The 27,307-nt window shown below is 45.6% G+C and overlaps 2 protein-coding genes across 2 annotated transcripts in view; one reads left to right on the top strand and one right to left on the bottom strand.

Annotated features, from left to right (window-relative positions):
- Positions 1 to 14,529, top strand: part of RFC5 (replication factor C subunit 5) — a 19,186-nt gene extending 4,657 nt beyond the window's left edge. The window contains exons 4-11 of the mRNA XM_007528694.3: positions 2,669 to 2,748; positions 3,740 to 3,813; positions 6,569 to 6,728; positions 8,090 to 8,171; positions 8,683 to 8,812; positions 9,391 to 9,468; positions 10,467 to 10,521; positions 13,659 to 14,529. Coding sequence (XP_007528756.3) covers positions 2,669 to 2,748; positions 3,740 to 3,813; positions 6,569 to 6,728; positions 8,090 to 8,171; positions 8,683 to 8,812; positions 9,391 to 9,468; positions 10,467 to 10,521; positions 13,659 to 13,755 — 756 coding nt within the window. The 3' untranslated portion in view covers positions 13,756 to 14,529. The remainder of the gene's footprint in view (positions 1 to 2,668; positions 2,749 to 3,739; positions 3,814 to 6,568; positions 6,729 to 8,089; positions 8,172 to 8,682; positions 8,813 to 9,390; positions 9,469 to 10,466; positions 10,522 to 13,658) is intronic.
- WSB2 (WD repeat and SOCS box containing 2) lies at positions 14,446 to 27,307 on the bottom strand. Its single transcript, XM_060192662.1, has 9 exons — positions 27,280 to 27,307; positions 26,901 to 27,027; positions 24,529 to 24,773; positions 24,242 to 24,373; positions 23,156 to 23,256; positions 18,962 to 19,134; positions 17,757 to 17,867; positions 16,711 to 16,818; positions 14,446 to 16,110 (listed from the first exon to the last, which is right to left on the bottom strand). The coding sequence occupies exons 1-9, from the start codon at positions 27,305 to 27,307 to the stop codon at positions 15,948 to 15,950; spliced, it is 1,188 nt and encodes a 395-aa protein (XP_060048645.1). The 3' UTR covers positions 14,446 to 15,947.

Below are 27,307 nucleotides of genomic sequence, written 5' to 3'. Positions count from 1 at the left end.
GCTGGGGGTTCGAATTGGGATCCCTATGCCAGTCCTTGCACTTTATGCCATGTGTGCTTCACCTGCTGCACTACGGTCTAGCCCCTTATTTATTCATTTTCTTTCTTTTTTCTTTCTTTTTTTTTTTTTTTTTTGCCTCCAGAGTTATCACAGGGCTCTGTGCCTGCACTATGAATCCACTGCTCCTGGAGGCAATTTTTCCCATGTTGTTGCCCTTGTTGTTACTGTTGCCATTGCTGTTGTTGTTGGATAGGGCAGAGAGAAATATAGAGAGCACCCCACCTGCAAGGGAGTCGCTTCATGAGTGGTGAAGCAGGTCTGCAGGTGTCTCTTTTTCTCTCCCCATCTTTGTCTTCCCCTCCTCTCACCATTTCTCTCTGTCCTATCCAACAACGATGACATCAGTAATAACAACAATAATAACTACAACAAAACAACAAGGGCAACAAAAGGGAATAAATAAATATTTTAAAAAGAAGAAGAAGAAATAGAGCGGGAGAAAAAGATAGAGATACCTGCTTTACAGTTTGTGAAGCGACCCCCCCGCAGTTCCAGGAGCTCCAACCAAGATCCTTATGCTGGCTGGTCTTTGTGCTTTGCACCATGTGCACTTAACCTGCTGCACTACCACCTGCCCCCTATTTATTCATTTTTTTATACAGTGTGAGAAGTAGAGGTCAAGAGGAAAGTACCACAGTACTAGCCTACCATTTATGAAGCTCTCCAAACTGCAGATGCTTCTGTGTGGGGACAGAGTTCTCAAACTTGAGTCCTTGTGCATGGTAACACATGTACTCTATTGAGTGAGGCACTCCCAGGCCCCCCCCCCCCCGTTCTACTTTTTTAGATGCGTCTCCTGCTGAGAGATAGCTCAGCCAGTAGAACACAAAACTAACCATGGGACAAGCCTTTCGTTTGAGTCCTGGCCACATAGGAGCACCCTGGGCAACACCGCGGTCCTCCACAGATGGTGGAGTTGTGCTGTGTTATCCCTCCCTCTCTCTCGGTCTCTCCCTCACTACTATCTCTCCCCTCCTCTAAAATAAAGAAAACAAAAATTAACTCAGGGAGACCACTCAGTGGCATCACACATGCATGAGGCTCCTGGGCTCATTCCCTGGTAATACAAAAAATTAAAGTTAAAAGCATATATAAAAGTTTCGCCTGCTGGTGGCAAAAAAGGCAAATATAAGATTTCAGTGCCCCCTTTTCTGTAACTGACAGTTTGGTCTGAACAAGCGCTAGCTATAAGGCAACTCTAGGGCATGGTAATTTCCTTTGCTCCGTCTCAGCTTTGAGCCAGACATTCAGCTGCTGCACAGTTTCTGACTGTCTCCTGTGTGCCCTGCAAGTCACTTCTCCACATAGCTCCAACCCTGTTCTTACCTTGGAAGGCTGAGCTGTTTTGATTCCAAGCTCCCTTGTCTTCTGGTCTCTGGTTGGGTTTGACCAATAGGATTCTTGGAAGGGGCCCGGGAAGAATGATGCCTGGTCCTGCTCCAGGGATCATCATAGGCTCGCAGCATCTCTACCTGTGAGGTGGATCGCACAACCCATCCCAGGTGTCATTACAGCCTGCCCAATCCCTTAAGGTTTGGCGGGGGCGGGGGGGGGGGCGGTTAGGATGGCAGATTAGCTCAGTTGGACTCACTGCCTTGCCATGTGCTTGACCCAGGTTTGAGCCTGGCCCCCACTGCATTGGAGGAAGTTTTGATGCTGTGGTCTCTCACTCTCAGTGCCTCTGTCTGTCTCTGAGTGGGGGAACAGTTATCCCAAAGTAATAAATCCTTGGCAATGACATGAGAAAAGTTAAAATATTTGGGGGTATAGTGGATCCCTGTAGGCCCTGGTATTGCATAGTCCATGTGGCTTCCCCACTCCCCACCAAAACCTTTTAAAATCTTTTTTTCATTTAATTCTCTTCAAATCACTGAATTTGCATGTGCCGTCTGTTTATTGCTAGGACCTCAACTGATCTATTATTACTCCTTTTTGTTGCCCTTGTTGTTGGATAGGACAGAGAGAAATGGAGAGGAGAGGAAGACAGAGGGGGAGAGAAAGATAGACACCTGCAGACCTGCTTCACCACCTGTGAAGCGACTCCCCTACAGGTGGGGAGCCGGGGGCTCGAACTGGGATCCTTAAGCCGGTCCTTGCGCTTTGCGCCACGTGCACTTATCCTGCTGCGCTACCGCCCGGACTCCCCCTTATCTGGGCTTTTTATATAGATCATAGATCCTCACTGCCACCAACATTCCTGTTTTCATGTATGCAAAGCTTGGTGACATCTGGGTTGCTCTAGGTTGTGACAGCTAAAATTAGTATCAGTCTGTACACGCCAGAGGTCCTAGTCAGTATCACCTGGCCACTTAATTATTCCTCCAATTTATGTTAGTGGTTGTTCTCAGAATGGTGAGGAAAACCAGTTACATGTGTTTTCAAATGTATTGTAAAGATCTCATGAGTTTAAATGTAGTTGTAACTTTGGGTGTGTGTGTGTGTGTGTGAGTGTGTGTATATACATACATATACGTGTGAATATAATGACTATCTCTTACCTGTTCTCAGACCTAGAGATCTGTTTGGCTCAAGGACTGATGAAAAGATACATTAATCCAGAGATAATACAACAAGTGTTTTCCTTGTGACTCCTCTCTTCCACATTTAGCTGAATGCTTCAGATGACCGTGGAATAGATATTGTTCGGGGGCCAATCCTGAGCTTTGCCAGCACAAGGACCATATTTAAGTAAGACCATTTGCATAATTTCTCTCCCTTGAGACTTTGACTAGTGAAATGATATCACTTTATTATTTCTAAATTTTCCCTCTGCTGGGTTGTAATGTAAAGGTAGAAAAATAAATAAGAGAGGGATAAAGAATAGGAAAGCTATCAGGGGAGGGGATGGATATATGGAGTTCTGGTGGTGGGAATTGTGTGAAGTTGTACCCCTCTTATCCTATGGATTTTGTCAGTGTTTCCTTTTTATAAATAAAAATTAAAAGAAAAAAGAAAAAGAAGTAACTTTGGTGTGGTCTAGGAGGTGGTACAGTGGAGAAAGCATTGGATTTTCAATGATAAGGTCCCCAGTTTAATCCCTGACAGCACATGTACCAGAGTAATGTTCTCTCTCCTCCTATCTTTCTCATTAATAAATAAATAAATTCTTTTTTTTTTTTAAAAAAGTAACTTTGTCAAAAGCAGTCACGAGAAAGAGAGATACTTTACAAAGAAGTGAGAAATGTGGAAATTTAAATATTAAGATATTCTCTAACCCATATTAGCATGGGAAGCACTGACACCACTGTATCAGCTAACAGGACTGACCACATCCTAAGACTACAGGCCCTAGTTTGAATATAAACAAAGATGAATTAAGATAAAGTGGACAGTTAGCATGGGAGTTTAAACAGGAACGAAAAGATAAAAGAAGGGAAGACAGGTCTGAGTGAAAATGGCAAGAAAAAGCAGCAGTGGAGGAACAGAGTGCTGTATGAAATGAAGGCTCCAGAGGGCATGATGAAACAGGAGCCAGACCTCACCTCTCTTCCTTTTACGAGCCGGAGAAGGGACGGGGCATTTCCTCTCTGCAGCCACAGATGTCTGCTTTGGTCAGAGTGCCAGGAAAAGTGGATGCTGAGGTGGGGCTTGTGGCCACAAACGTGAAGGTGGTGGTTTAGCCTGGAAGTTGAAATGAGGGGGCAGAAGTCTTTACACGATGCCATTTTTCCCCCTCTAGGAAAGGTTTTAAACTAGTGATCTTGGATGAGGCTGATGCTATGACCCAAGATGCCCAGAATGCCTTGAGGAGAGGTAAGGAAAGCTGCCAAGGACCATGGGTTGCCTGATGAGCACATTGAAAGCAGATTTGGGAACTGGGGAGCTAGCATAATTTTTCTGCAAAAGACTGTCATGCCTAAGGCCCCACACTTCCAGGTTCAATATTTAGCGCCACCATAAACGAGCTGAACAGGGCTCTGGTGTTTGTTTTTCTCTATATTTCTCTCATTAAAAATATTTGGGGGGGGCCAGGTGGTAGTGGTGTTTCTGGTTGAGCACACATGCTACAAAGCGCAAGGATCTGGGTTCAAGCTCCTGGTCCCCACCTGCAGAGGGAAAGCTTTGCAAGTAATAAAGCAATGCTGCAGGTGTCTCTCTGTCTCTTTCCTTCTCTACTTCCCCCTTCCCTCTTGATTTCTGGTTATTTCTATCCAATAAATAAAGGTAATAAAAAAAATTTTTTTAAAGATTTTGGAACTTTTGGCACAAGATATGGTGTACCTGCTTTCCTATTTGCCTTTATCTTCTAACCCAGAGGAAATCTATTGTCTCTCTCTTTTTAAATTTATTTATTACTGGATAGAGACAGAAATTGAGAGGGGAGGAAAAGATAGGGAGAGAGACACCTGCAGCCCTTCACCACTAGTAAAGCTTTCCTTATGCAGGTGGGGACCAGAGCTTGAACCCAGACCCTTTGCAGTGTAGTGTGTGTGCTTACCAGGTACGCCACCACCTGGCCCCCCTCTTCAGTTACCTTAGGGCATAAGGCCTTTTGGTTTTCCTCTTCCTCACACACATGCACAACTCCACTGTTCCTGGGCCATTTTTCCTCCCATGATTTTTTAATTTCATGTATGTAGAGGTTATTCCATAAAGAGGGAGAGACATCGGGCCAGGCAGTGGTGCACCCAGTTGAGCACACACAGTACCATGAGCCCCGAGTCCCCACCTGCAGGGGGGAAGCTTCACAAGTGGTGAAGCAGGTCTGCAGATATCTCTCTTTTCTCCCCTCTCTAACACCCCTTCCCCTGTTAATGTCTCCCCGTCCTATCAAATAAAATAGGAAAGATAAATAAGAATGGGAGACATCAAAGCACCACTTCAACAGCCATGGAGCTTCCTCCAGTGCCTTGATGCCCCCATGTGGTGTGAGGGTTCAAATTCAGGGCTTCACACCTGGTAAGGTACATACCCTACATAGTGATCTATCTCTTGACTCCCATTGGTTCTTTTAAGTATGACCCAACACTGGTGTCTTACCCTCTTTTCCCAGTGGGGTCATTGTGTACCATTTGTTGGGAGCTTATGGGATATCTTCATTCCTGGATTACTGGATAGACGTGTCTCCTGTTGCTAGCTTTAGATGCAAAACAGCAAGACATGTAGTGGAACCCAGGAAGTCAATGTTCCCCAAAGCAACAGAGCAATGAGTACTTGCCAGCTGAATGATTTGGCAGAGATTTGCCACCATGGATTTCCTGTAAAGGACATTCATAATCTCTTTCATTTCAGAGGCAGTCAGCTAGGAGAGAAGAATGCTCTTTAGGCCTTCTTGGGGGGAGGGCTGCATGTTTGGGGAGAGGAGGACAGTTAGAAATACCTTCTGGTTCTGGAAGCCGTGGCAGCCTTTCTTTGCATCTTTCTGCAGAGTGTCTGCAGAACACTGGGTACCCACAGCAGGATGCCAGGGTCATAAGCCTTTCTGAATTCAGGTTATTTTCCCTCGAGTGCTCTCAGGCTTCCAGGCAGGGCCCTCTGGGAAGTCTGCAAAATGCCAGTCCTCCCTGGCAAACAGAATTCTGGGCCAAAGGGTAGGAATCATAGATTTCAAATCTTTTTTGTTGTTATTGTTGCTGGAGTGTTTTTTTTTTTTTAACCTGTGCAGTTACACTGGCTCCAATGGGTGTTTTTTTTTTTTCTTCCTCTTTTCAATACCAGAGAGGGAAGGAGGGAGAGAGACTGAGCAAGGAGAGACACCACAGCACTGCTTTACCACTTTTAAGGTTTCCCTTGTGCATGGTACTCCCATGGGGTGCCAGGGGCTCAGACCCAGGCTTCACACAGGGCAAGAGCACACACTCTACTGGGTGAGCCACCTCTGGGCCCTGAGGCTTCATATCTTAGTGGAGTAGCATGGCAAGAGCACCGGAATCATGGAGAAGCTTTCTTTAAAGAGAGATGCAACGAGATCTGTGAGACTCCACAGGCTGGCAGAGATGATGTGCTCATGGTTTGAGAGAAGTTCTATTCATGACCACACAGTAATAACACCATAGGGAAAGGTGAGGGTTTCTGATGTTTATTATTATTATTATTACTATTTTTAAAAATTTATTCCCTTTTGTTGCCCTTGTTTTATTGTTGTAGTTATTATTGCCATTGTCATCGATGTCATTGTTGTTATATAGGACAGAGAGAAATGGAGAGAGGAGGGGAAGACAGAGAGGAGGAAAGACCTGCTTCACCACCCATGAAGTGACCCCCCTGCAGGGGCTCGAACTGGGATCCTCACACCGGTCCCTGCGCTCTGCACCACCTGTGCTTAACCTGCTGCGCTACCGCCCAAGTCCCTGTTTTTTTTTTTTTTTTCTAAGTGTAGGATATCAGGAGGGATAGATAGCATACTGGTTATACAAAAGAGACCCTCATGCCTGAGGTTTTAAATACCAGGCTCAGTCCCCTACACCACCAGAAGCTAGAGCTGAGCAGTGTTCTGTTTTAAAAAAACAAAACCAAAGAGTAGGACTTCAAAGTCCTGACTAGTGGCCACTTCCTTTTCCCTCCTCAGTGATTGAGAAATTTACGGAGAATACTAGATTTTGCCTCATCTGTAATTATCTGTCGAAGATCATCCCTGCCTTGCAGTCCCGGTGCACGCGGTTCCGATTCGCTCCCCTGACTCCTGAGCTCATGGTTCCTCGCCTGGAACATGTCATAGAAGCAGAGAAGTGAGTATGTGGGAGATCCAGAAAGCTGTGGGTCTTGGGGGTTGACTGTAGTGTTAGTGGGGTTCTGTACTCACCCACCATTTGTAATAATATTCAGACTGGTGAGACAACGTGGTTGTTGTACACAGGACTTTTGTGCAAGAGTGCCCAGGTTCAGTCCCCAGCAACACTAATCACCAGAGCTGAATGGTACTCTGGTCAAAAACTAATAAGAAAAGAGGGCTGAAATAAGGCAAAATAACTATGCAAAAAGTCTTTCATGTCTGAGGTATCCAAGGCCCCAGGTTCAATCTCCAGCATAGACAGGCAGACAGATAGTAGATAGGACCGTCGTGTTTACAAAGGACTTACCCTAACACAGTGTGACCACCAGGGTCTGTGGGGTCTGTGGTCTGCTACCATTTTCTCTGGTTTCTTGCAGACATTCTCCATAAAAGTCATTTGGTTCTTTTCTTGGCTTTTCTTGATTCCATCTTCCTCTCATGGAAGCTCTCCCAACTTCCTCCTACTCTTCTGTCATTGGAGACTGTGTGCTGCCAAGTCCCTTCTGCTAAGACGCCTCTAGCCTTTCTCAACTAGAAGAGAAGGTTCTGAGACATCAAATTCTGTGTAATCAAATGCCAACCAAGTAGCCAGCCTGAGCTGCTGCTGCTGCTACTGCTCAGAAAGGAGATGCTTTAGCTCCGTGACCTTGAATCAAGCCAGAGGACACACAGCAAAGCCAGCTGTTCACAAGAGCAAGACCTGCTCCTGAATATAGGTCTTTCAGGATTCTGAGTGGTCTGTGACTAACCTCCCCCCACCCCTGGGAATTAAAGTGAGTTCCAGGGGGTGGGCAGTGGCGCAACTGGTAAAGTGTATAAGACAGAGAGAAATGCTGGATAGGACAGAGAGAAATGGAGAGAGGAGTGGAAGACAGAGAGGAGGAGAGACAGACCTGCAGACCTGCTTCACCACTCATGAAGCAACCCTGAGGTGGGGAGCCGGGGGCTCGAACTGGGATCCATCCCCATGCCGGTCCCTGTGCTCCGCACCACCTGCGCTTAACCTCCTGCGCTAACGCCTGACTGTATGAGGACCCGGGTTCAAGTCTCCAGTCTTCACCTGCAGGTGAGAAGCTTCATGAATGGTGGACCAGTGCTACAGGTCTCTCTCTCTCTCTCCCTCCATTTTCTTTTTCTGTCATAATTAAAACTAATAAATTCTACATTATTTGGATCAGGAGAGTATTGTGAACTCTGTCCTTCCTTTCTCCCCCTCCTCCATTATTTTAAGATTTTAGTCATCTCAGACCATCTCCTGCCTTGAGGCAGTGCTGGTCCTCTCTTCAGCCTCTAATCCCTTCTGCCTCATCCTTTTAGAGTTGACGTAAGTGAAGATGGGATGAAAGCACTGGTGACTCTTTCCAGTGGAGACATGCGAAGGGCTCTGAACATCCTGCAGGTACAGTAGTACTCATAGCTGGCAAATCTCAGGCCTTGACATCAGACTAGATTTTCAGGAAAGGCACAAGCAATGGCATGGCCAGCCTGTACGTTCAGAAATTTGGTTTCTGCTGTTTGCTACTCTGGGACTGCTCCTGGGCCACTTGTTCATTCAGCTAGACAGGTCCTGGACCTCAAACCTTTATCACATGTTTGGCAAAGCATGGATCCTACCTGGTGAGCTATTTCTTTGACCTCAGAAATTTAGAATACCCACCCCTGGTGCTTTTGATTCATTGAAAGAATAGTCTGTGACACATGAGGGAGAGGGGAGAACTCTGTGGCTATCACTAAAATGGCCAACAAAAAGATGTCCTGATGAGGCTGGCTCTAACTGGCATAGAAAAGGACGGGATTTTCATAGGACAGGGGGAGTTGTCCTGTGCCCGGGTGAGCAAGCTGTTTCCTCTTGGCCTGCCTGCGGCCGGGCAGTGGCATCAGCCCCTGTGGTCCGCCCCCTCTGTCTGCAGAGCACCAACATGGCCTTTGGGAAGGTGACGGAGGACACGGTCTACACCTGCACGGGGCACCCACTCAAGTCTGACATCGCCAACATTCTGGACTGGATGCTGAACCAAGACTTCACCACAGCCTACAGAAGTATCCTCTCTCACACCCAAATATCGTACAGCAGTTGCCTGAGACGTGAATTCGGCTCCGAGAGCTCAGGCTGAAGCCAGCACTTACACCCTCAGACAGGCCATACACAATTGGCTCCCTGTGACTCCAGTCGCTTGTCACGAGAGCAGACACGCCTGGGGACAGAGCGGGCACTTGTCCATAATTTCCCAAAGTTCTTCCTGAAGCCCTGTGGCCCAAGTGTGGCTTGGAGCCACTTGGGAGAAAAGCAGTTAAGACCCTGGAGGTAGAAATTGCAGTTATTTTCAAGTGGTCAGTACACTCCTGCATGAAATTTAATTTAAATTTAAAGCTGGGATAACGGTATGAGTCCTTTTTGGAAATGCATCTGTCCGTATTCTCTACTGGACAGAGAGACAGGCTGAAAACCCAGGAATAACCCAGAGTGAAGATAGACGTAACAAGAATTTAAAATTTTAGGGTCCAGCCTGTATAGCTTCAAGTTGAAAGAGCAGCAGTTGTGTTGGGATTAAAGTTCTCAGGGTTTGCATTCAAAGTTCCCCACACAGGTTCCCTTTGCCTTAACTGCTTCTGCCCAGATATCATGGAACTGAAAACGCTGAAGGGGCTGGCACTACACGATATCCTCACAGAGATTCACTTGTTTGTACACAGAGGTAACTCGACTGCTTCCCATTCAGAAGCCAGGGTGGCAGCGTGCTGTGAGGAGGGGCTGGGGAGGTTGGTTCTACAGCACAAGGCTTCGTTTTTGAAGCACTGAGAGGAATCTCGGTCAGTCTGTCCTGCTGCTAAAAACTGTTCCAGAATCCTCTCTTAAATTCTGTAGAATGGTTGGGGAAAAAGGGAAAAAGAACCCGGAAGGGCTAACTTGATCCCTCCCTCCCTTCCCTAGGGGATCGCATGTTACAGCTCTTGTGACGCTTTCACGCCTATTCTAAAACTATTCTCCCCCCCCCCCCCAAAGGAAAGAGAGTCGGCACTAGTTTTATGTGGGCCACAGGAAAAGCATCTCTGGGTCTACACGTGGCCCGAATCTTCAACAGAGACATGGCTTTTAACCCAGGCAGCACAGGGAAATCACCCAGAACATTGAAGTGAGCCCTCTGAGGGAGACATGGGTATCAGTGGTTTCTCGGGTTCCCCAGGTGACTGATGGCACAGCCTCCTAGAAGAGCTATGTCCTCAGCCGTCGCTGACTGCAGGCTGCCCATGGGGCCTGTCTGAGGCCCTTGGCCGGCTGGTATGTTAACTTCTGCTCAAGAACATGGTCAGCTCAGGCTCCACTCTGCACTATGATAATGGAAGTCAAGCATGAATCAGTTTTAAGTCAGTTGTAAAAATGGGGACAGCATGTGAGAACCCAGTTTTCAAGTCAACTTGTAAAGCTCCCCAGCTGCTGAAGTCTGGTAGTTCTGATGATCCCTCTGGATTCTGCCTGTTTTTCTCTTTGGGCTCCACTGTGAAGAATCACAAAATGGAGTGGACGAAAACAGTATGAATATTGACAGTTTGTACTTCTTGGAGATGTAGTCAGTATTCTAAAGCCTCTAAGTGTGGTGTTATCTGATGTTAAAACTTACTCTCCTTGGTCGTCTGTGATTTGGGTTTGAGTAGTAAGAAGTGACAACTCACTTAGTTGGTTTTGTTTCCCCAGTTGATTTTCCTTCTTCCATACGAGTACATCTGCTGACCAAAATGGCAGACATTGAGTGAGTATTCACCTGTGTTAATTCTCCCCTCTTCCCCATGAAGTTTGTTTTTGCATTGTTAGAATCAACTCTTTGTCTAAATCTTTCATACACAGCATGATGTCATCTGGTGGCACTGTAGTATGAGACATGGGGAAGAATGTGAGGTACTATTTAAAGAACATGGGAATATAACAATAGGGACAGCTCAGTGACATGATGGAGAGAAAGGGCCTCTGCGTGGATCTCCGAGGCTGAGTCCACAGTAATTCTGAAAATGCTTCTGGAATTTGGGAGGCCAGTTTTAGTTCAGACATTAGGTCTTTCAGGGACAATCAGCTATCCAGCTGTTAGGAAAGCATTTTGGCATCCTCAAGCATTTCAGGGAGAAAGTAAATATAAACTCAATTTTCCACTTTGCCTGACTCAGTAAACAGTGATTAGTCCCCAGTGAAGCTGGCAGCTATCATTTAAATAGACAAAAGCACTGGGTTCAAAACAGATGTCAACAGAGGCCAACACTTAATTTGCCGTCATCAGCACTCACACACACACACACAGATTAGGTCACCCTTGTCACATTGTATCATGGTTTTGCCTTCAGTGTCTGGGCACTTAAAAAGGTGACAAGATGAAATGCTTGTGTCGGGATTCACTGATGAGACCAGAGCCAAAATGTCAGCCAAACTGCTCAGTGAATGAAGAGAGGGAAAAAAATCGTAACTCTTCTTATGCATGTTTCAGGTAAAGAATTTTTTTTAATTAAAAAAAAAAACAAAAACAGCACTGCTTAGCTCTGTGGTTTCTGTGGTACTAGGGGACTTCAGAGCCTCAGGCATGAGTTTTTTTTTCCCTTCAGGTAAATTAAACTTTATTGAAAACAAACCATGTTAGGGAAAGAGAAAGAGAGCTAGAGAAAAAGAACAAGAGAAAGGGGACTGAAAACTGACATGTTGCTCACGTGGTAGTCTGGGGAAGAGACTTACATGGTTGAGGTCAGGGCCCAAGAGTGGTATGAGGTGTTTTTTTTTTTTGCCTCCAGAGTTATAGCTGGGGCTCGGTACCTGCACTACAAATCCACTGCTCCTGGAGACTATTTTTTTTCCCTTTTTGTTGCCCTTGTTGTTTATCATTGTTATTGTTATTATTGTCATTATTGTTGGATAGGACAGAGAGAAATGGAGAGAGGAGGGAGAGGCGGGGGGAAAAACACCTGCAAAGCTGCTTCACCACTTGTGAGGTGAACCCCCCTGCAGGTAGGGAGCTGGGGGCTGGAACTAGGATCCTTACACTGGTCCTTGTTCTTTGTGCCATGTGTGCTTAACCTGCTGGGCTACTGCCCGACCCCCAGCATGAGAGTTTTTTTTTTTTTTTTTTTTTTTGTGATGTCTATATTACAGATGAAGCAAAGGCTCAAAGAAGTTCTATACTTAACTAAGTATACTCGGTAAGAGTGTGTGTATGTGTGTGTGTGGGGGGGTTCATAGCAAGATCTGGGTGCAACCAGAGCCTCCAGTCCAACCACCACATGAGCCCAAATGTTGAGCCTCTGGGGAGGCTCATCCCCAGGGCTCCAGAGGGAGTCTGAATTGTGAGGGTTCTGGAATTGTGTAAAGCCATTATAAACTTTAGACAGTGCAGGGTATATGGCTAGAGAGAACTTGCAAAGGGAACAGAACAGAATTCCTTAAACACTTGAAAAGGATGTTCCATATCAAAAGAGGGGGTAAAACGCTTCTCCCTCTAGAAAGCAGAGCAAGGACTAGTGATAAGAATTTACATGGAAATACTGGGTTGTCTGAAAAGTCATGATGTATTTTTCTATTCAAAAATGCATGAGGACTTTTCCAAGTTTTGTGACTCAGAAGGTAACAGTATGTGTGTGTGTGTTGTGTGTGTGTGAGAGAGAGAGAGAGAGAGATTTAGTCCACTTGACAGATAGGCTACTCTGTTAAGGGGTGAGCTACTGGACACTGCATCTGCCCAAGGTGGATTTAAATACCTTCCGAGACACTGTTAGCACAGTTCTGAAAACGAAACTGCTGGGATAGCCTGAGGGTGCTTCTTCCCGAGTAAGTGCTCTCTGGGTTGGAGAAAACTCAACTGGAGCCAACCTAGGTTGCTGCGTGGGAGAGGGATCAGGAACTCCTGCTGAGCTAGCATGGCAGGAGATAGACTCTGGAACTCTCAGAGCCAGAAGGCAATCCCAAGTCAGCATGAGAGTTTTTTACAATGCCACTATACTAGCTCCCAGACCCAGGGTTGTTGTTATTATTTAAATCGGAGTACTATTTAGCTCTGGCTGTTGATGGTACTGTGGATTGAACCTAGGGCCTTAAGCATGAAAGTCCTGTGCTACAGCCATCTTTCTAGCTAAAGAAATAATTTCACATAAATTCTGCATATCTAAGAGTCAGGGAAATAGCTCAACTGGTAGAGCACAGGCCACACACACCTAAACTCCAGGTTCAATCCTTGGTACCACATGTATCAGAGTGGTGCTACAGCTTATCTCTGCCTCATATGAAAAACATTTTTTTTTTTAATTCTTCACATCTACTTAAAAGCCAGAACAAAGTTCTACACACTGCTATTAATAGCAAACATGTTTTTAATTTTTTTTGTCACCAGTTTGAATCCAATTTATAATTGGGTATTTAGAGGAAAGGATGGGTAGATAGCACAGCATCAGCACACAGGACCCAGGTTCAGTCCCCAGCATCACCAAAAGCCAGAACTGAGCAGTTGTGTGTGTGTGTGTGGGGGGGGGGGGGGGGGGCGGCAGTATGAGGTTAAGCAGTGGCATACCCAGCAGGGCACACACATTACCGTGTGCAAGGTCCTGGGCTCAAGTCCTGTCTCTACCCGCAGGGGGGAAGTTTCATGAGCAATAAAGCAAATCTGTCTCTCTCCTTTTTCTCCCCCCTCCCCACTCTCAATTTCTGTCCTGTAAAATAAAAGGAAAAATGGCTACCAGGAGAGGTGGATTCATTGTGCAGTCACCAAGCCCCAGTGGTGATAACCCTGATGGCGTAGTAAAAACTGTTAGGGCTGGGAAGCTCTCAGCTCTCTTCTCCCTTCAGCATATTGTCAGTCTTTGATCCCTGTTGCGATTCTCCATGATAAGCTTTTCTTACCTCTGGTTTAATTTCTTTCAGGTACAGGCTTTCTGTTGGGACCAACGAGAAGATCCAGCTGAGCTCTCTCATTGCAGCTTTTCAAGTCACCAGAGACCTGATTGTTTCACAAGCCTAGGAGCTGATGACTGTTCACTTGGACTTTCACTGGCCTTGCAGTGCCAGAAAACTAGGGAGAGACAAGCTGTTGCCTATATAGGGATGAGGGCATTATCACCCCACGCAGGAAAAGTCTGTTCCAGGCATGAGTGGCCATGGCAAAAGTCACGTTTTTATTTGTTTGGAGTAGGGTGTGTCCAAGATTATTTATATGTACAACTTTCTTATTGTACCACCCATTCTCTTTTACAGGGGAATAAAGGGTAGAGGCCCCTTATTATTATTATTATTATTACTTTCTGTCTTAAGATTTTTGCCTTTCATTTGCTTGGATGACAGGAAGTTGACTTACCTTGTTTTGGTCTAAAACAAAGCTTTCAAACTCAGTAGGTCCAGGTCTCTTGTCTTCCAACTCAAAAGAAATAAATCATCTCCTAAGTTTTTTTTAATCCTGATCTATGGCTTTGTTGATAGATTTCAGCCCCAAATTATGATACCTTCATAAAGCAAACAGCTCTCTTGTCCTAAAAGCTGGCCTCTTTATTCCCCCTCTCAAAGTACTATGTGGACAAGGGGGGGGGGGGGGAAACTTCCATTGTAATCAAATACCACTGGGGCCAGAATGAATACAACTCCCTCATTTAGTCCTGGGAGTCCATGTGTGGTCAAACCCAGCCCCAAACCTCCCAACTGCCGAAAGGATCAGGACTGGTGTAAAATGGAGTTTATTTCACAGCAATTATACTGCCTGTATGATAGTGTTCACAATAAAAAATAAAAGCAGCTTGTTTGATGGTTGTATGACAAGTGACTCTTCTTTCCTTAGCCAGTATTAGAGATGCTGACTTAAGTACTCACTCACATTTTTATGAAGAAAGTCTACAGTTTCCACTGTGACAAGAACAAACCTTTGCAAGCTGTTCTTTAGAAAGGTGTCAAATTTTAATACCAGAGAGAAGTCAGCTATTTCCATCACTCCTGGAGGCCTTGCTCTCCAGGACACAGGCAAAGTCTGAAACTAGTTTCTGGGTGAAAGCGCTCAGCTCATGCTGTATATAGAATTTCAAATCAGCCATACTTTAAAAAATATATCCAAACTCATTTCCAACTGCCTTGCTCTCGATTATTTTTTAAAAATGAATTCTTCCCATAATGATAAAAAGAGAACCAAAGACTTTTTACCAGCTAACAAAAGCCTCTCTCCTGGAAAGAAAAATGCTCTTCCTAAGCCACAGGAGATTCCCTTCTTTACCAACTGTTACTCCATAAAAGCACCTATTAAGAAAGTCAAAGGACAGGATGTTGCATTTCTTTTAGAATAGCTAAAAATATATTACATTCTCCAAAGACAAGATTTTTGAATGAAATGTCTAGATAATGCTATACACTGAGGGAGAACAGTATTTTTAAGGATATCTTTAAGATACCATGGAGGAAAAACACAGTTGTACCTGAACAGCTGTTGAGAAAATACAAATAAATATGCTAGGGAATGGCAAGCCACTGACAAATGCAATAGCCACTGGGACAGTCATGCAGTTTGGGAACACTTCCTTGTGGGACCTGACATACACGCTTGTCACCTGCACATGCACACCATCATTGAAAACAAAAACCAAGAAAACCAATTATACCGCAACAGTCAGGAGCACAGCGTCAGCAGTCACCTGTGATAGAGCTATATACTAAGTCAACACACCAGACCAGAGGGCGCTGGGAGAACTTTGTCCTGCTGGTCAGAGGGGAGTTCTAGAAGGAGGGCAGCACTCGGCTGCAGGAGAGATCGGTAACTGACGCCACCACTGCATCTGAAACACGCCTATGACAGGTACGAGGCAGAAGCCACGCTTCCAAGCAGAGGGAACTGAAACTTCTCTGCATTACAGAGAGGCTCTGGAGGCCTGGCCACTGCTACTAAAATATCAGTAACTGCACTTGGACTCAGAACAACTAGAGTTAAGCATTGCTGTTGCTAAGTGGACTGGAGATTTCAGGTCACCAAGGGTGGTTTCCCCTCTGTGACTGCCACCCTTTCCTGAGGAAAGGATGCATGACAAGTCCACTGGAATCTGGTTCCACTACATTCTATTCACAGTCCCAAAGAGAACGGTCTCAACCCAAGGCTAGCCAGACATCTGGCCCATTAATTCCAGAACCTCCCGCACCAGGAAGATCCTGTCACAAAGAAAACAAGACTAAACACAGCATTGCTTAAAAAGTCCTGTATGTGAGGAATTCTTTCATTTTCTTGGGGATTGGCAGTGCTAGCACTTGGTAGGTGGTTAGGAAACTTCGAAGGGCTTTCCGGCATAAGTGCTTCAGTGAAGAGAGGACCCTGGGAGCTGTCCAGAACTGGACGTGGCCATCCCTTGTCCTGCAATGAAACAGAAACCAAAGCATGGAGACAGCTTCTGGAAATGTTTTTACCACAGTGTTTCTATTTGGACCAGCAAACACAGGAGACCCAAGAGGGTGAAACTCAACCCTGAGTGGAATGGCTGTACAGCCGTAGTGCTGAATAATGAAGGCTGCTGAGACGATTACAAGGACTCAAGACACTTTTGAAAGCAGAGTGCTCGCTCTCTCTCCATCAGTGCCGCCCTCCCTAAATTATACTGTGCCTCCAACAGTAGCAGTGGGAAGAGAGCTACCTACTGAATTATAGATGCTCCTTGAGGTGGCCTCTGCCCTAAGTGGTTCCTGTATGAATTCCACATCATCTTAATTTATGCTTCCTTGCCTACTTGGCCCATTAGGTGGCATGGGTTCTTGCTCTCTAATTACATTTAAGTTAAATATTAACGAGCAAATGATAACCTACATGGGCAGAATAGAATATTGGAATTGTATGTAATCTTAGATTTCCTTAGAGGGCTCTTGCACAGGCAAGAACATTCTAGATGCTTTTTCTGAAAAAGCTACATAGTCTGTTCAGCAGAAACCATACCCATCTGTTGAGCTAACAGATACATACCCTGTGGCAATAACTCCACCATGTGGAAAAAATGTGCAGCAAAGACCATTGGTCATAGGAGCAAACGCAATGGGATTTTTCAGTTCCAGCGCCCAGATCCTGAGGAGTCTGGGAGAGAGGGAGAGAGAAAGCATGTTAGCACATCAGCAGACCTGGGGCCAGGCACCGCTCACGGGTGATGCTCCAAATAACTCTCCAGCACTTGGCTCTGAGGCGGCACAAAGATATCTCTTTGGGGTTGTGCTCATCTAGTAGAGAATGTGCCTGGGGTGGGGATAGACAACATAATGGTTATGTAAAGAGACTCTCATTCTTGAGGCTTCAAAGTCCCAGGTTCAATCCCCTGTATCACCATAAACCAGAGCTGAGCAGTGCTCTGGTAAAAAAGGCGGGGGGGATGTGCCTGATTATGTTCTAGGTGCTGGATGGGATCCCAGGACCACATGGACACCCATGGATGGTGAAGCAATTCATCTGTCAAATGAACTGGGGGTGAGGGAAGGCCATGGAGGTTACTCCTTAGCAACCCTCGTGCTTAGTGTAGCAGATTCAGTTCTCTATCCTGTATTGAAAGAAAGAAAGAAAGAAAGAAAGAAAGAAAGATAGAAAGAAAGAAAGGAAGGAAGGAAGGAAGGAAGGAAGGAAGGAAGGAAGGAAGGAAGGAAGGAAGGAAGGAAGGAAGGGGGAGTCAGGTGGTAGCGCAGCGGGTTAAGCGCAGGTGGCGCAAAGCACAAGGACCGGCATAAGGATCCCGGTTCGAATCCCGGCTCCCCACCTGCAGGGGAGTCGCTTCACAGGCGGTGAAGCAGGTCTGCAGGTGTCTGTCTTTCTCTCCCCCTCTCTGTCTTCCCCTCCTCTCTCCATTTCTCTCTGTCCTATCCAACAATGACATCAATAACAGCAATAATAATAACTACAACAATAAACAACAAGGGCAACAAAAGGGAATAAATATTAAAAAAAAAAGGAAGGAAGAAAGAGAGAAAGGAAGAAAGAAAGGAAGAAAGAAACAAGAGAAAAGAAAAGAAATGATTTCTTTTGGTTACCTGTCATCTGCCACAGTGGCAAGGTACAAGCCTTCGGGAGAGAAGCACACGGACCTCAGGGAGCTGATGTGGACATCGCTGTCGTCCATGGGGGGGTCCATCAGTGTGTGGCTACAAAGGAGAGAGAGGTCAGCAGGTCAGGAGTGAAGGCCACCTGCCACCCCACATTGGCCTGTGGCTAGGAAAGGGCTCAAGTCACTCCCTGTGCTCCAAGTGGACTCGGTTATTTGCAGGCTAAAAAAAATGTACACTTCCTCAGTTTCCAAGTGACTTGTGGAGGGGACCGAGAGCTCTGCAGACTGCTTGTACTAATTTCCTGATGCAAAGTAGGGCAGGCCTCACTTTAATGCCCCAGTACAAAGGAAGGCTTTTTATTTTTAGGCTAAGATACACAGTAGTGGCTGGACTATCTATTGTTTGCTTCATGAGACAAAGGGAAAAAGGCAGACCGTGTCTGTGAAAACACAAAGATGTAACTTTCAATAAGAGAGTGGTTCTGAAATTGCCACTACAGTGATTAGTAAGCGGAAAGAAAGAGTCACCGTGAGAGCTGGGTGGTGGAACACCTGATGAAGCAGTGCTGGGGGTGTTTCTTTTGCTCCCCTTCCCCCCCTTGGTTTCTCTGTCTCTATCCAATAAATAAATAAATAATCTTTAAACCACTAAAATAAAAATGCCTATATATACGAGAGAGAGAGAGAGAGAGAGAGAGAGAGAAAGTAAAAGGAAGGAAGGAAGGAAGGAAAAAAAGGAAGGAAGGAAAGAAAAGAGTGAGTCAGGGGCCGGGTGACGGAGCATCTGGTTGAATGCACATGTCGCAATGCGCAAGGACTGAGGGGAAAGATTTACAAGCAGTGAAGCAGTGCTGCAGGTGTCTTTCTCCCTATCTCCCCATTCCCTCAAGATTTCTGGGTGTCTTTATCCAACAAATAAAGAGAATTTTTTTTAAAATTAAAAAAAAAAAAAAAGAGTGAGTCACTGTGAAGTTTCACACGCTTAATCCAAGGCAGCAGAGGAGACTGGAAGGCACTTGGGTCGAATCTGAGCAAATGGCTGACAATGACAGGCCAGGGCAAGCAGGGCCTTAGAATGAGTAGCAGGCCGCTCTTTACCTCAAATGCCTCTCAGAGCGGGGCGTCTAATTCAAGGCGGGTCTCTCTTCCGTCACCCCACCAGGAAGTCACAAGCGGGGACTCAGTCCTTACTAGAGTGAGCGCAGCCTCTCGCCAGTGTAGGGATCCCACATGATCACGCTGGTGTCGTACGAAGCCGTGACAAGCAAGGCAGAGTCAGGGGAGAAGTCACAAGAGACAACACTGCTTTGGTGGCCCTCAAGCTTCCGGATTAATGTGTAGGACCGCATGCTCCATAGAAAGACCTGTGAAAGGAACGAGTGCCTGGTTAAGAGCAGGAGCAAAGGGCTGAGACCTGAAGCAGTAGCAGCCTGGAAAGGGGTGCGGTGGATGAGGTGCTTGGACTTTCAAGCATGAGGTCCTGAGTTTGATGCTGGCATCTTATGTGCTGGGATGATGTTCTGGTTCTCTTTCCTTCCCCCCCTATCCCACCCCCTCTCAGGTATATAAATACATTTAAAAAAATAAGACATGAATAATAAAATTTAAAAAAAGAACTGACACCATAAACAGAAGGCACCAAAGGCCCGATTCAGACCCCATAGCTAGGTGAAGCCAAGAGCTTCCCTCTCCTACAGCTCTTTGCAGAACGCACTATTAATATAAAGGTTTACGTAAAATAACACTTCTAAATTCTCAAGGCATCTAACCAATGGATAAGTCTGAGAAGCAGACTTTAAAATGGAGAAAAATCTGAGCCAGGCTCAGGGAGACTGACAGCACAAGGGGCCAGGGAGCAGCCTGTGAGGTGACGTAGTGGGTTAAGGATAGCCAGCACCACATTACTAGAGTAAGACTCTGGTTCTTTCTCTATCATTAATAAAGAAAATAAATCATCAGTAAAGGAGGGGAGAAGGCTAGGAAGATGACTTAATTGTAGAGTGCATGAGCTGCATTCATTAGACCCAGGACTCACTCCCTGGCACTGCATATGATAGAGAGATGTGCTGCATCTCTCTCTTTTACTCTTTTTTTTTAATTACCTGAGACAGCCAGCACTCGAGAGGGAAGGGGGAGCTAGAGCGAAAGATAGAGACAGAGACACCTACACCACTCAAAAAACTTTCTCCCTATAGGTGGGGACCAGGGGTTCAAACTCGGGTCCTTGTGCACTGTAATATGTGTACTCAACCAGTATGCCAGCATCCAGCCTCTCCCTTTCTCTCATAAAAAGTAAATAACTGGAGACATGGTGTGTGGTGGAGGATTTCAGTTGGTGATGAGAGTGGCGCACAGATACTATCACAGGGAGATAAGAAATTGTATCCGGGAGTCGGGCGGTAGCTCAGCAGGTTAAGCGCATGTGGCGCAAAGTGCAAGGACTGGTGTAAGGATCCCGGTTCGAGCCCCCGGCTCCCCACCTGCAGGGGAGTCGCTTCACAGGCAGTGAAACAGGTCTGCAGGTGTCTATCTTTCTCTCCCCCTCTCTGTCTTCCCCATCTCTCTCCATTTCTCTCTGTCCTATCCAACAACGACAAAATCAATAATAACTACAACAATAAAACAACAAGGGCAACAAAAGGGAATAAATAGTTGAAAAATTTAAAGAGTAAAATATTAGGAGGAGGAGGAGGAGGAGGAGGAGGAGGAGGAGGAGGAGGAGGAGGAGGAGGAGAAGAAGAAGAAGAAGAAGAAAAATAAGGAGGATGGCATGGGCCTTGGAGGTAATGCAGTGGGTAAGTGTTGGACCCTCAAGTATGATGTCCAGGGTTTGACCCTGGCATTGCATGTGCTAGAGTAATGCTCTAGTTCTCCCTATTTTTTTTTCAAATAAATAAATAATTTAAAACAATAAAGAAAACAATAAAGAAAATTAATGACATGAGATGTGAGAGTTCTGATTCTGAGCCCTATTTGTAAATGTGGTATTAAGTGTGGATGAGGGCAAAGGGCCTCCTTTGTCCTTATACTACTTTAAACCAAAAAAATAATCTTAAGTGAACTCTAGGGCAACCACCAGTGCAGTGGCCACCAGCCAGGCCACTTCACTGCCTCCCCAGATACATGTGACCGGACCAAGGAAGCTTGGTCCCTGGCTGCATGTGGGTCTGAACTAGCTCATCACTCTTGAACTAGCTCATCACTCTTAACCTTTCTGAGAACTATTAAAAGCAGGCTGTGACTTTCCTTCCTTTAAGAAAACTTTTATTTTCACATAGTTCCCAATTACCTATGAATGATTAACCACCTGGGCTGGGCCAAGCCATGAACTTAACTTTCCTAAAGTCTGTCACTGCAAATAGCTTGATGCAGACACAGAAGTCTCAGGTTTCTAATTCTTCTTAAAATAATAGAATTTCTGAGCCAAATAAGACAGGAGTGACACATTTTATGATTTGAAATGGAAATGGTATATTTGGTAAGATTCAAACCACCTATAATATGGCCAAAGTACAAGGCGGTGGCCACTTTTAAAATCTTTTTTTTTTTTTGCCTCCAGGGTTATTGCTGGGGCTCAGTGCCTGCACTACAAATCCACTGCTCCTGGAGGCCATTATTTTCCTTTTGTTATCCTTGTTGTTTATCGTTGTTGTGGTTATTAGTGTTCTTGTTACTGCTGTCATTGTTGTTGGATAGGACAGAAAGAAATGGAGAGAGGAGGGGAAGACAGAGAAGGGGAGTTTAACCCACTGCCTGGCTCCCCACTTAAAATCTTAAGGCTGTGAGTCGGGCAGTAGCACAGTGGGTTAAGCACAGGTGGCGCAAAGTTCATGGACTGGCATAAGGATCCCAGTTCGAGTCCCAAGCTCCCCACCTGGAGGGGAGTCACTTCACAAGCAGTGAAGCAGGTCTGCAGGTGTCTTTCTCTCCCCCTCTCCGTCTTCCCCTCCTCTCTCCATTTCTCCCTGTCCTATCCAACAACAATAACAATAATAATAACTACAACAATAAAACAAGGGCAACAAAAAGGAAATAAATATTTTTTTAAATAATGAATAAATAAATAAATAAATAAATAAATAAATAAATAAATCTTAAGGCTCTGTGGTGCACCATGACCATTTTGTGAAGACAAACAGCTGGCATATGATGGGAGCAAGCTATTTTCAAACAGCTCCTCTTTTTCGGTTCATATCAAAGTGCAAATCAAAAGGGACATGTGCAGTAGAAGGGCTCTGTACCTTTTGAGACCCTGGGCTCACTGTCAAGAATAAAAAACAGGGAGTCGGGCAGTAGCACAGTGGGTTAAGTGCACGTGGCGCAAAGCGCAAGGACTGACTCAAGGATCCCAGTTCGAGCCCCCAGCTGCCCCCCTGCAGGGGAGTCACTTCACAAGCAGTGAAGCATGTCTGCAGGTGTCTGTCTTTCTCTCCTCCTCTCTGTCTTCCCCTCCTCTCTCCATTTCTCTCTGTCCTATCTAACAATGACATAAATAACAACAATAATAACTACAACAACAATAAAAAACATCAAGGGCAACAAAAGGGAAAATAAAAAAATAAATAAATGTAAAAAAAATTTTTAAAAGAATAAAAAGGAGTCAGGAGTTGGGCAGTAGCGCAGCGGGTTAAGTGCAGGTGGCACAAAGCACAAGGACCCGTGTAAGGATCGCAGTTCAAACTCCCAGCTCCCCACCGCAGGGCAGTCACTTCACAAGCGGTGAAGCAGGTCTGCAGGTGTCTCTCCCTCTCTCCATTTCTCTCTGTCCTATCCAACAATGACAACAATAATAACTATATCAATAAAACAAGGGCAATAAGGGAGTCGGGCTGTAGCGCAGCGGGTTAAGCGCAGGTGGCGCAAAGCACAAGGACCGGCATAAGGATCCCAGTTCGAACCCCGTCTCCCCACCTGCAGGGGAGTCGCTTCACAGGCGGTGAAGCAGGTCTGCAGGTGTCTGTCTTTCTCTCCTCCTCTCTGTCTTCCCCTCCTCTCTCCATTTCTCTCTGTCCTATCCAACAACGACAACAACAATAATAACTACAACAATAAAACAACAAGGGCAACAAAAGGGAATAAATAAATAAAATAAAATAAAAACAAGGGCAATAAAAGGGGAATAAATAAATAAAATAAAATAAAAACAAGGGCAATAAAAGGGGAATAAATAAATATTTTTTTAAAGAATAAAAAATAAAATAAGAGGTGGGGGGAGGTGTGGAAGAGGGCACCACAGCCCACCAGCAGGCCTTCTGCTAGCTGCAGATGGGTCCTGAGGACACTTGGCTTATTTGCAAATACACGGGGCCACCACAGGCCTCCACGCATCCATGTTCTGCTGAAGCAAAGCAACAGAGCAGATGGCATCCAACAGTGGAAGCTTACCGACTTCTCTCCAGCGGCAGAGCACAGCATGCTGCAGTCTGGGGAGATGGAGCAGCAGTAAACCCACTGCAGGTGGCCTGACAGCACTTGAATCTGCTTGCCTGGCAGAGAGTAATAACAGAAGAGACACAAAGCGTCAGAAAGCAGGAGGATGGCAAAATGGAGAGCAGTGACCCCCCTCCACCCAATATATCCATCCAACCAGCTACCTGTCAGCTGAGCTAAAAGGTTCACATTATTATTATAGGATAGGTCAATTATTATATTATTAGATAGGTCAGAGAGAAATTGAGAAGAGGACAGGGAGATAGAGAGAGAAAAAGACCGACACCTGCAGACCTGCTTCCCTGCTTGTGAAGCTACTCCCCCTGCAGGTGGGGAGATGAAGGCTCAAACTGGGATCCTTGCATGGGTTCTTGCGCTTCATACTATGTGCACTTAACTAACCCGTGCGCCACCGCCCGACCCCCCCGCCAAGGTTCACTATTTAATGCAGAGAAAAACTATCGTATCAACACCAGAAGTCTATTAACACCACGCACAAGGACCTAGGTTAGGTTCATGCCTCTAGTCCCAACCTTCAGGGGGAAGCTTCACACATGGTGAAGAAGGGCTGTAGGTATCTCTCTTTTTCTCTCCTCAACTCCCCACTCCCTCCTCTCAATTTCTCTCTATATAAAAAAGAAGGGGGGGATAGGTGGTGGTAGAGTGCAAATGTTACAATGTGCAAGGACTCAGGTTCAAGCACCCAATCCCCATTTGCACGAGGAACATTTCACAAGTAGCAAAGCAGTGCTGCAGGCGTGGTGTCCTTCTCTCTTTCCCCTTAACCTATTAATGTCTCTGTCTCTACATGATAAGTAATCTAATTAAATATATGAAAAGAGAAACAATTTTAAAAAGCTGGCCACAGGGAGTGGTGGATTTGCCATGTAACACTGAGGCCCAGCAATAACCCTGGTGGCAATAAAAAAAAAAAAAAATCAAGTTAAAAAAAATGCTAAATAGAGAGAACATTGGGAAAGTGGAGAAAGACAAACCCATAATTTTGAGAGCTGTCAAGCTGTCCTGTCATCACTTCCATACCGTGTTTATTCAGGTCCCAGATGCGAAGAGTCTTGTCTCGAGATGCAGAGACCAAAATCAAACTGCCACTGGGGGTGAAGCTCAAATCTCTCACGACGTCTTGGTGGCCCGAAAGATTCAAAAGTAGGAGTCCTAGGGTGGGAGCAGAAGCAGTCAACAGGAAGGGAGACACCATCTCTCTGGCAATTATGCTATGTGCCCTTCAGCCAACAGGGGGAGTGCCTCGCTTCTTGGTCTCTGATGACAATGAGTTTCCCTGGGCCCTGTGGCAACCAGAATCAACCTACCTGTCTGCACCTCCCAAATCTTGATCTGCCCATCGTTGAGTCCCGTTGCGAGGATCAGGCAGGTGACGTCTGGCCCTTGGGGGTGATGCCGGGCCCACAGCTTTCTGCTGGGTGGGGAAGGCCATGGGCTGAAGGCCAACCCCCACACAATCTGACCACAGTCCAGTGTCTTCTCCTTTGGGCTTCCTCGGCCTTTGGGGTCATTTTTGCTGCTTCGGCTTTTGGCTTCAAACCCTTTTGGAACGCTGTGGGAAACAGAGGTTTCTCAATGAGTCTGAAGTTGACATGCTTGGGTATCAAAGACAAAGTCCTACAAGCTGGCCTTGACTGAATTCTACTACCGTTTTTTTTTTTTTTTTTTTTTTTAGAATCTATGTAACAGGGAGCTGGGCAGTGGCATACCTGGTTGAGTGCCCATGTTACCATGCACAAGGGCCTGTGTTCAAGCCCTAAGTCCCCACCTGCAGAAAGGAAGCTTCATAAATGTCTCATTTTCTCTCTCCCTCTCTCTCTCCTCTTTCCCTCCCTGTTTCTCTCTATTCAATAAAGAGAAAGGGAGAAATAAGGAATAAGAGCACTAGATTCATCATGCAGGCATCAAGCCCCAGTGATAACTCTGGAGAAAAAAAAAAAGGAGGAGGAAGAGGAGAAGAAGAAGGAGATGAAGGAGGAAGAGGAGGAGGAGGAGGAGAAGAAGGAGGAGAAGGAGGAAGAGGAGGAGGAGGAGGAGAAGAAGGAGGAGAAGGAGGAGGAGGAGGAGGAAGAGAAGAAGGAGAAGAAGAAGGAGGAGAAGAAGAAGAAGAAGAAGAAGAAGAAGAAGAAGAATCTGTGTAACAGAGGAGCCAGCCCTACAGTGAAGTGACCTGCTATGCAGAATAACTAGATCACAGATGCTCCAGGGAGCCGTGTATTGTCCTCAGAAAGTTTGCTCAGGGTTTGAGGTGTGGAATGAAAGGTGCGCTTGGTTTTTCCCATGAGAAAGCAAACACACTATAGATCTGGAAGTAGGACAGAATGCAGAACTTGAATACCCATCTGTGGCTCTCCTGCCTAACGAGCATCCTTATGCCCAGCTGAGAAAGCCTCAAGGAGCTGGAAAATTAGCCCCTTTCTTGTCAACAATATGCTTGATACATCTGAAATTCTTTTTTTTTTACTCACTCTGTTGCAGTTAATTAATGAAGCACTTTCATCTACTTCCCTGATGAAGACAGCCAGCACAGGAACCACCCAATGGCAGAGTTGTTTCTTTTGGTCACTCAGAGCCCACAGAACTGCTTAGGGGTGCACTGACCTGGAAGTTCTCCTGGCCTGACCCTCTCCTTTTACAGTCTATAGAGATTAAAACTTGGGCCCAGCAAAGCAAAGTGAGATGCATTCCCTAAGATTTGGTGCCCTGCCAAGACAGCAAGTCAGAGAGATACCAGTTAAGACATTTGGGAAGGGGGGGGTCAGTATGCAAACCTGAAGCTTACTGTCTGAGATGCAAGGGGATATATAATTACTATGGCTTCACTACTCCAGGCCAACTTTTTTTTCTTTTCAGATGGAAGGATAGAGACAGAAATAAAGACACCACAGCACCAAAGCTAACTTCAATAGGGTGAAAGCTAGACTCGAACCTGGGTTGTGTGCATAACAATGTATGCAAAATTAGCCAAGTGAGCTATCTTGTCAGGCCACAAATAAGTAGGGTTTTTTTTAGTAAAATTATTCCTAAGATGAAAAGTTTTAACCCGTGGTCCGGGAGGTGGTGCAATGGATAAAGTGTTGGACTCTCAAGCATGAGGTCCTAAGTTCAATCCCCGGCAGCACATGTACCAGAGCGATGTCTGTTTCTTTCTCTCTCCTCCTATCCCTCTCATTAATAAATAATAAAATATTTAAAAAGGAAGAAATTTTCAAAAAAAAAAAAGTTTTAACCCAGCTCACATTAAAATTAGAAAGAGCTGAAGCAGGAGGAAAGCTTCACTCGTGGTTAAACAGGGCTGTAGGTGTCTCTCTGTTTCTCTCTACCTCTCCCTCCCTTCTGAATTTCTCTGCCTTATCCAATAATGAATTAATTAATTAATTAAAATTTTTAAAAAGGGCTGAGGCAAAGCTGGCTCCTTCACTCTATAAAGTTCTATTAGCAGAAGTCAGAGGTTGGCAAAATATCCACAGGTCTGTTTCTGTAAATAAACATGTTTCTGTCTTGTCTATAGCTGCTTACACACTATTTCAGGAGGTGGGGTTCATTGTCGTGACTGAAACCCTGTGACCAGCAAAGACAAAACTACTTACTGTATAAGTCTTTATGGAAAAAGCTTGTTGACCCTCTGGTCGGAAAGGATCAGCTGTTCCCTGAAAAAGGGTCATTATAGCAAAATTACCTGACGGTGATGATGAATGTGTTCCCCCCCCCTTTTGTTGCCCTTGTTGTTGTAGCCTTGTTGTGGTTATTATTGTTGCTGTTGATGTTGATGTTGTTCGTTGTTGGATAGGGCAGAGAGAAGTCGAGAGAGGAAGGGAAGACAGAGAGGGGGAGAGAGAGATAAGACACCTACAGACTTGCTTCACCGCCTGTGAAGTGACTCCCCTGCAGGTGGAGAGCCGGGGACTCAAACCTGGATCCTTACAGCGGTCCTTGCGCTTTGTGCCACGTGCGCTTAACCCGCTGCGCTACCTCCCGACCCCTGGTGAATGTCTTTTTAACTGGCCTGCTCAGTCCACACACAGCCCCTGCCCTGTCAGGTCCACCCCTCCCATTACTGGCACTGGCAGGGTTTGAGTTTGCCAT

Source organism: Erinaceus europaeus, chromosome 6, assembly GCF_950295315.1.
Source record: "Erinaceus europaeus chromosome 6, mEriEur2.1, whole genome shotgun sequence".
NCBI lineage: Eukaryota > Metazoa > Chordata > Mammalia > Eulipotyphla > Erinaceidae > Erinaceus > Erinaceus europaeus.
The sequence above is the reverse complement of the archived record's forward strand: the minus strand, read 5'-3'. Positions and strand labels throughout refer to the sequence as shown.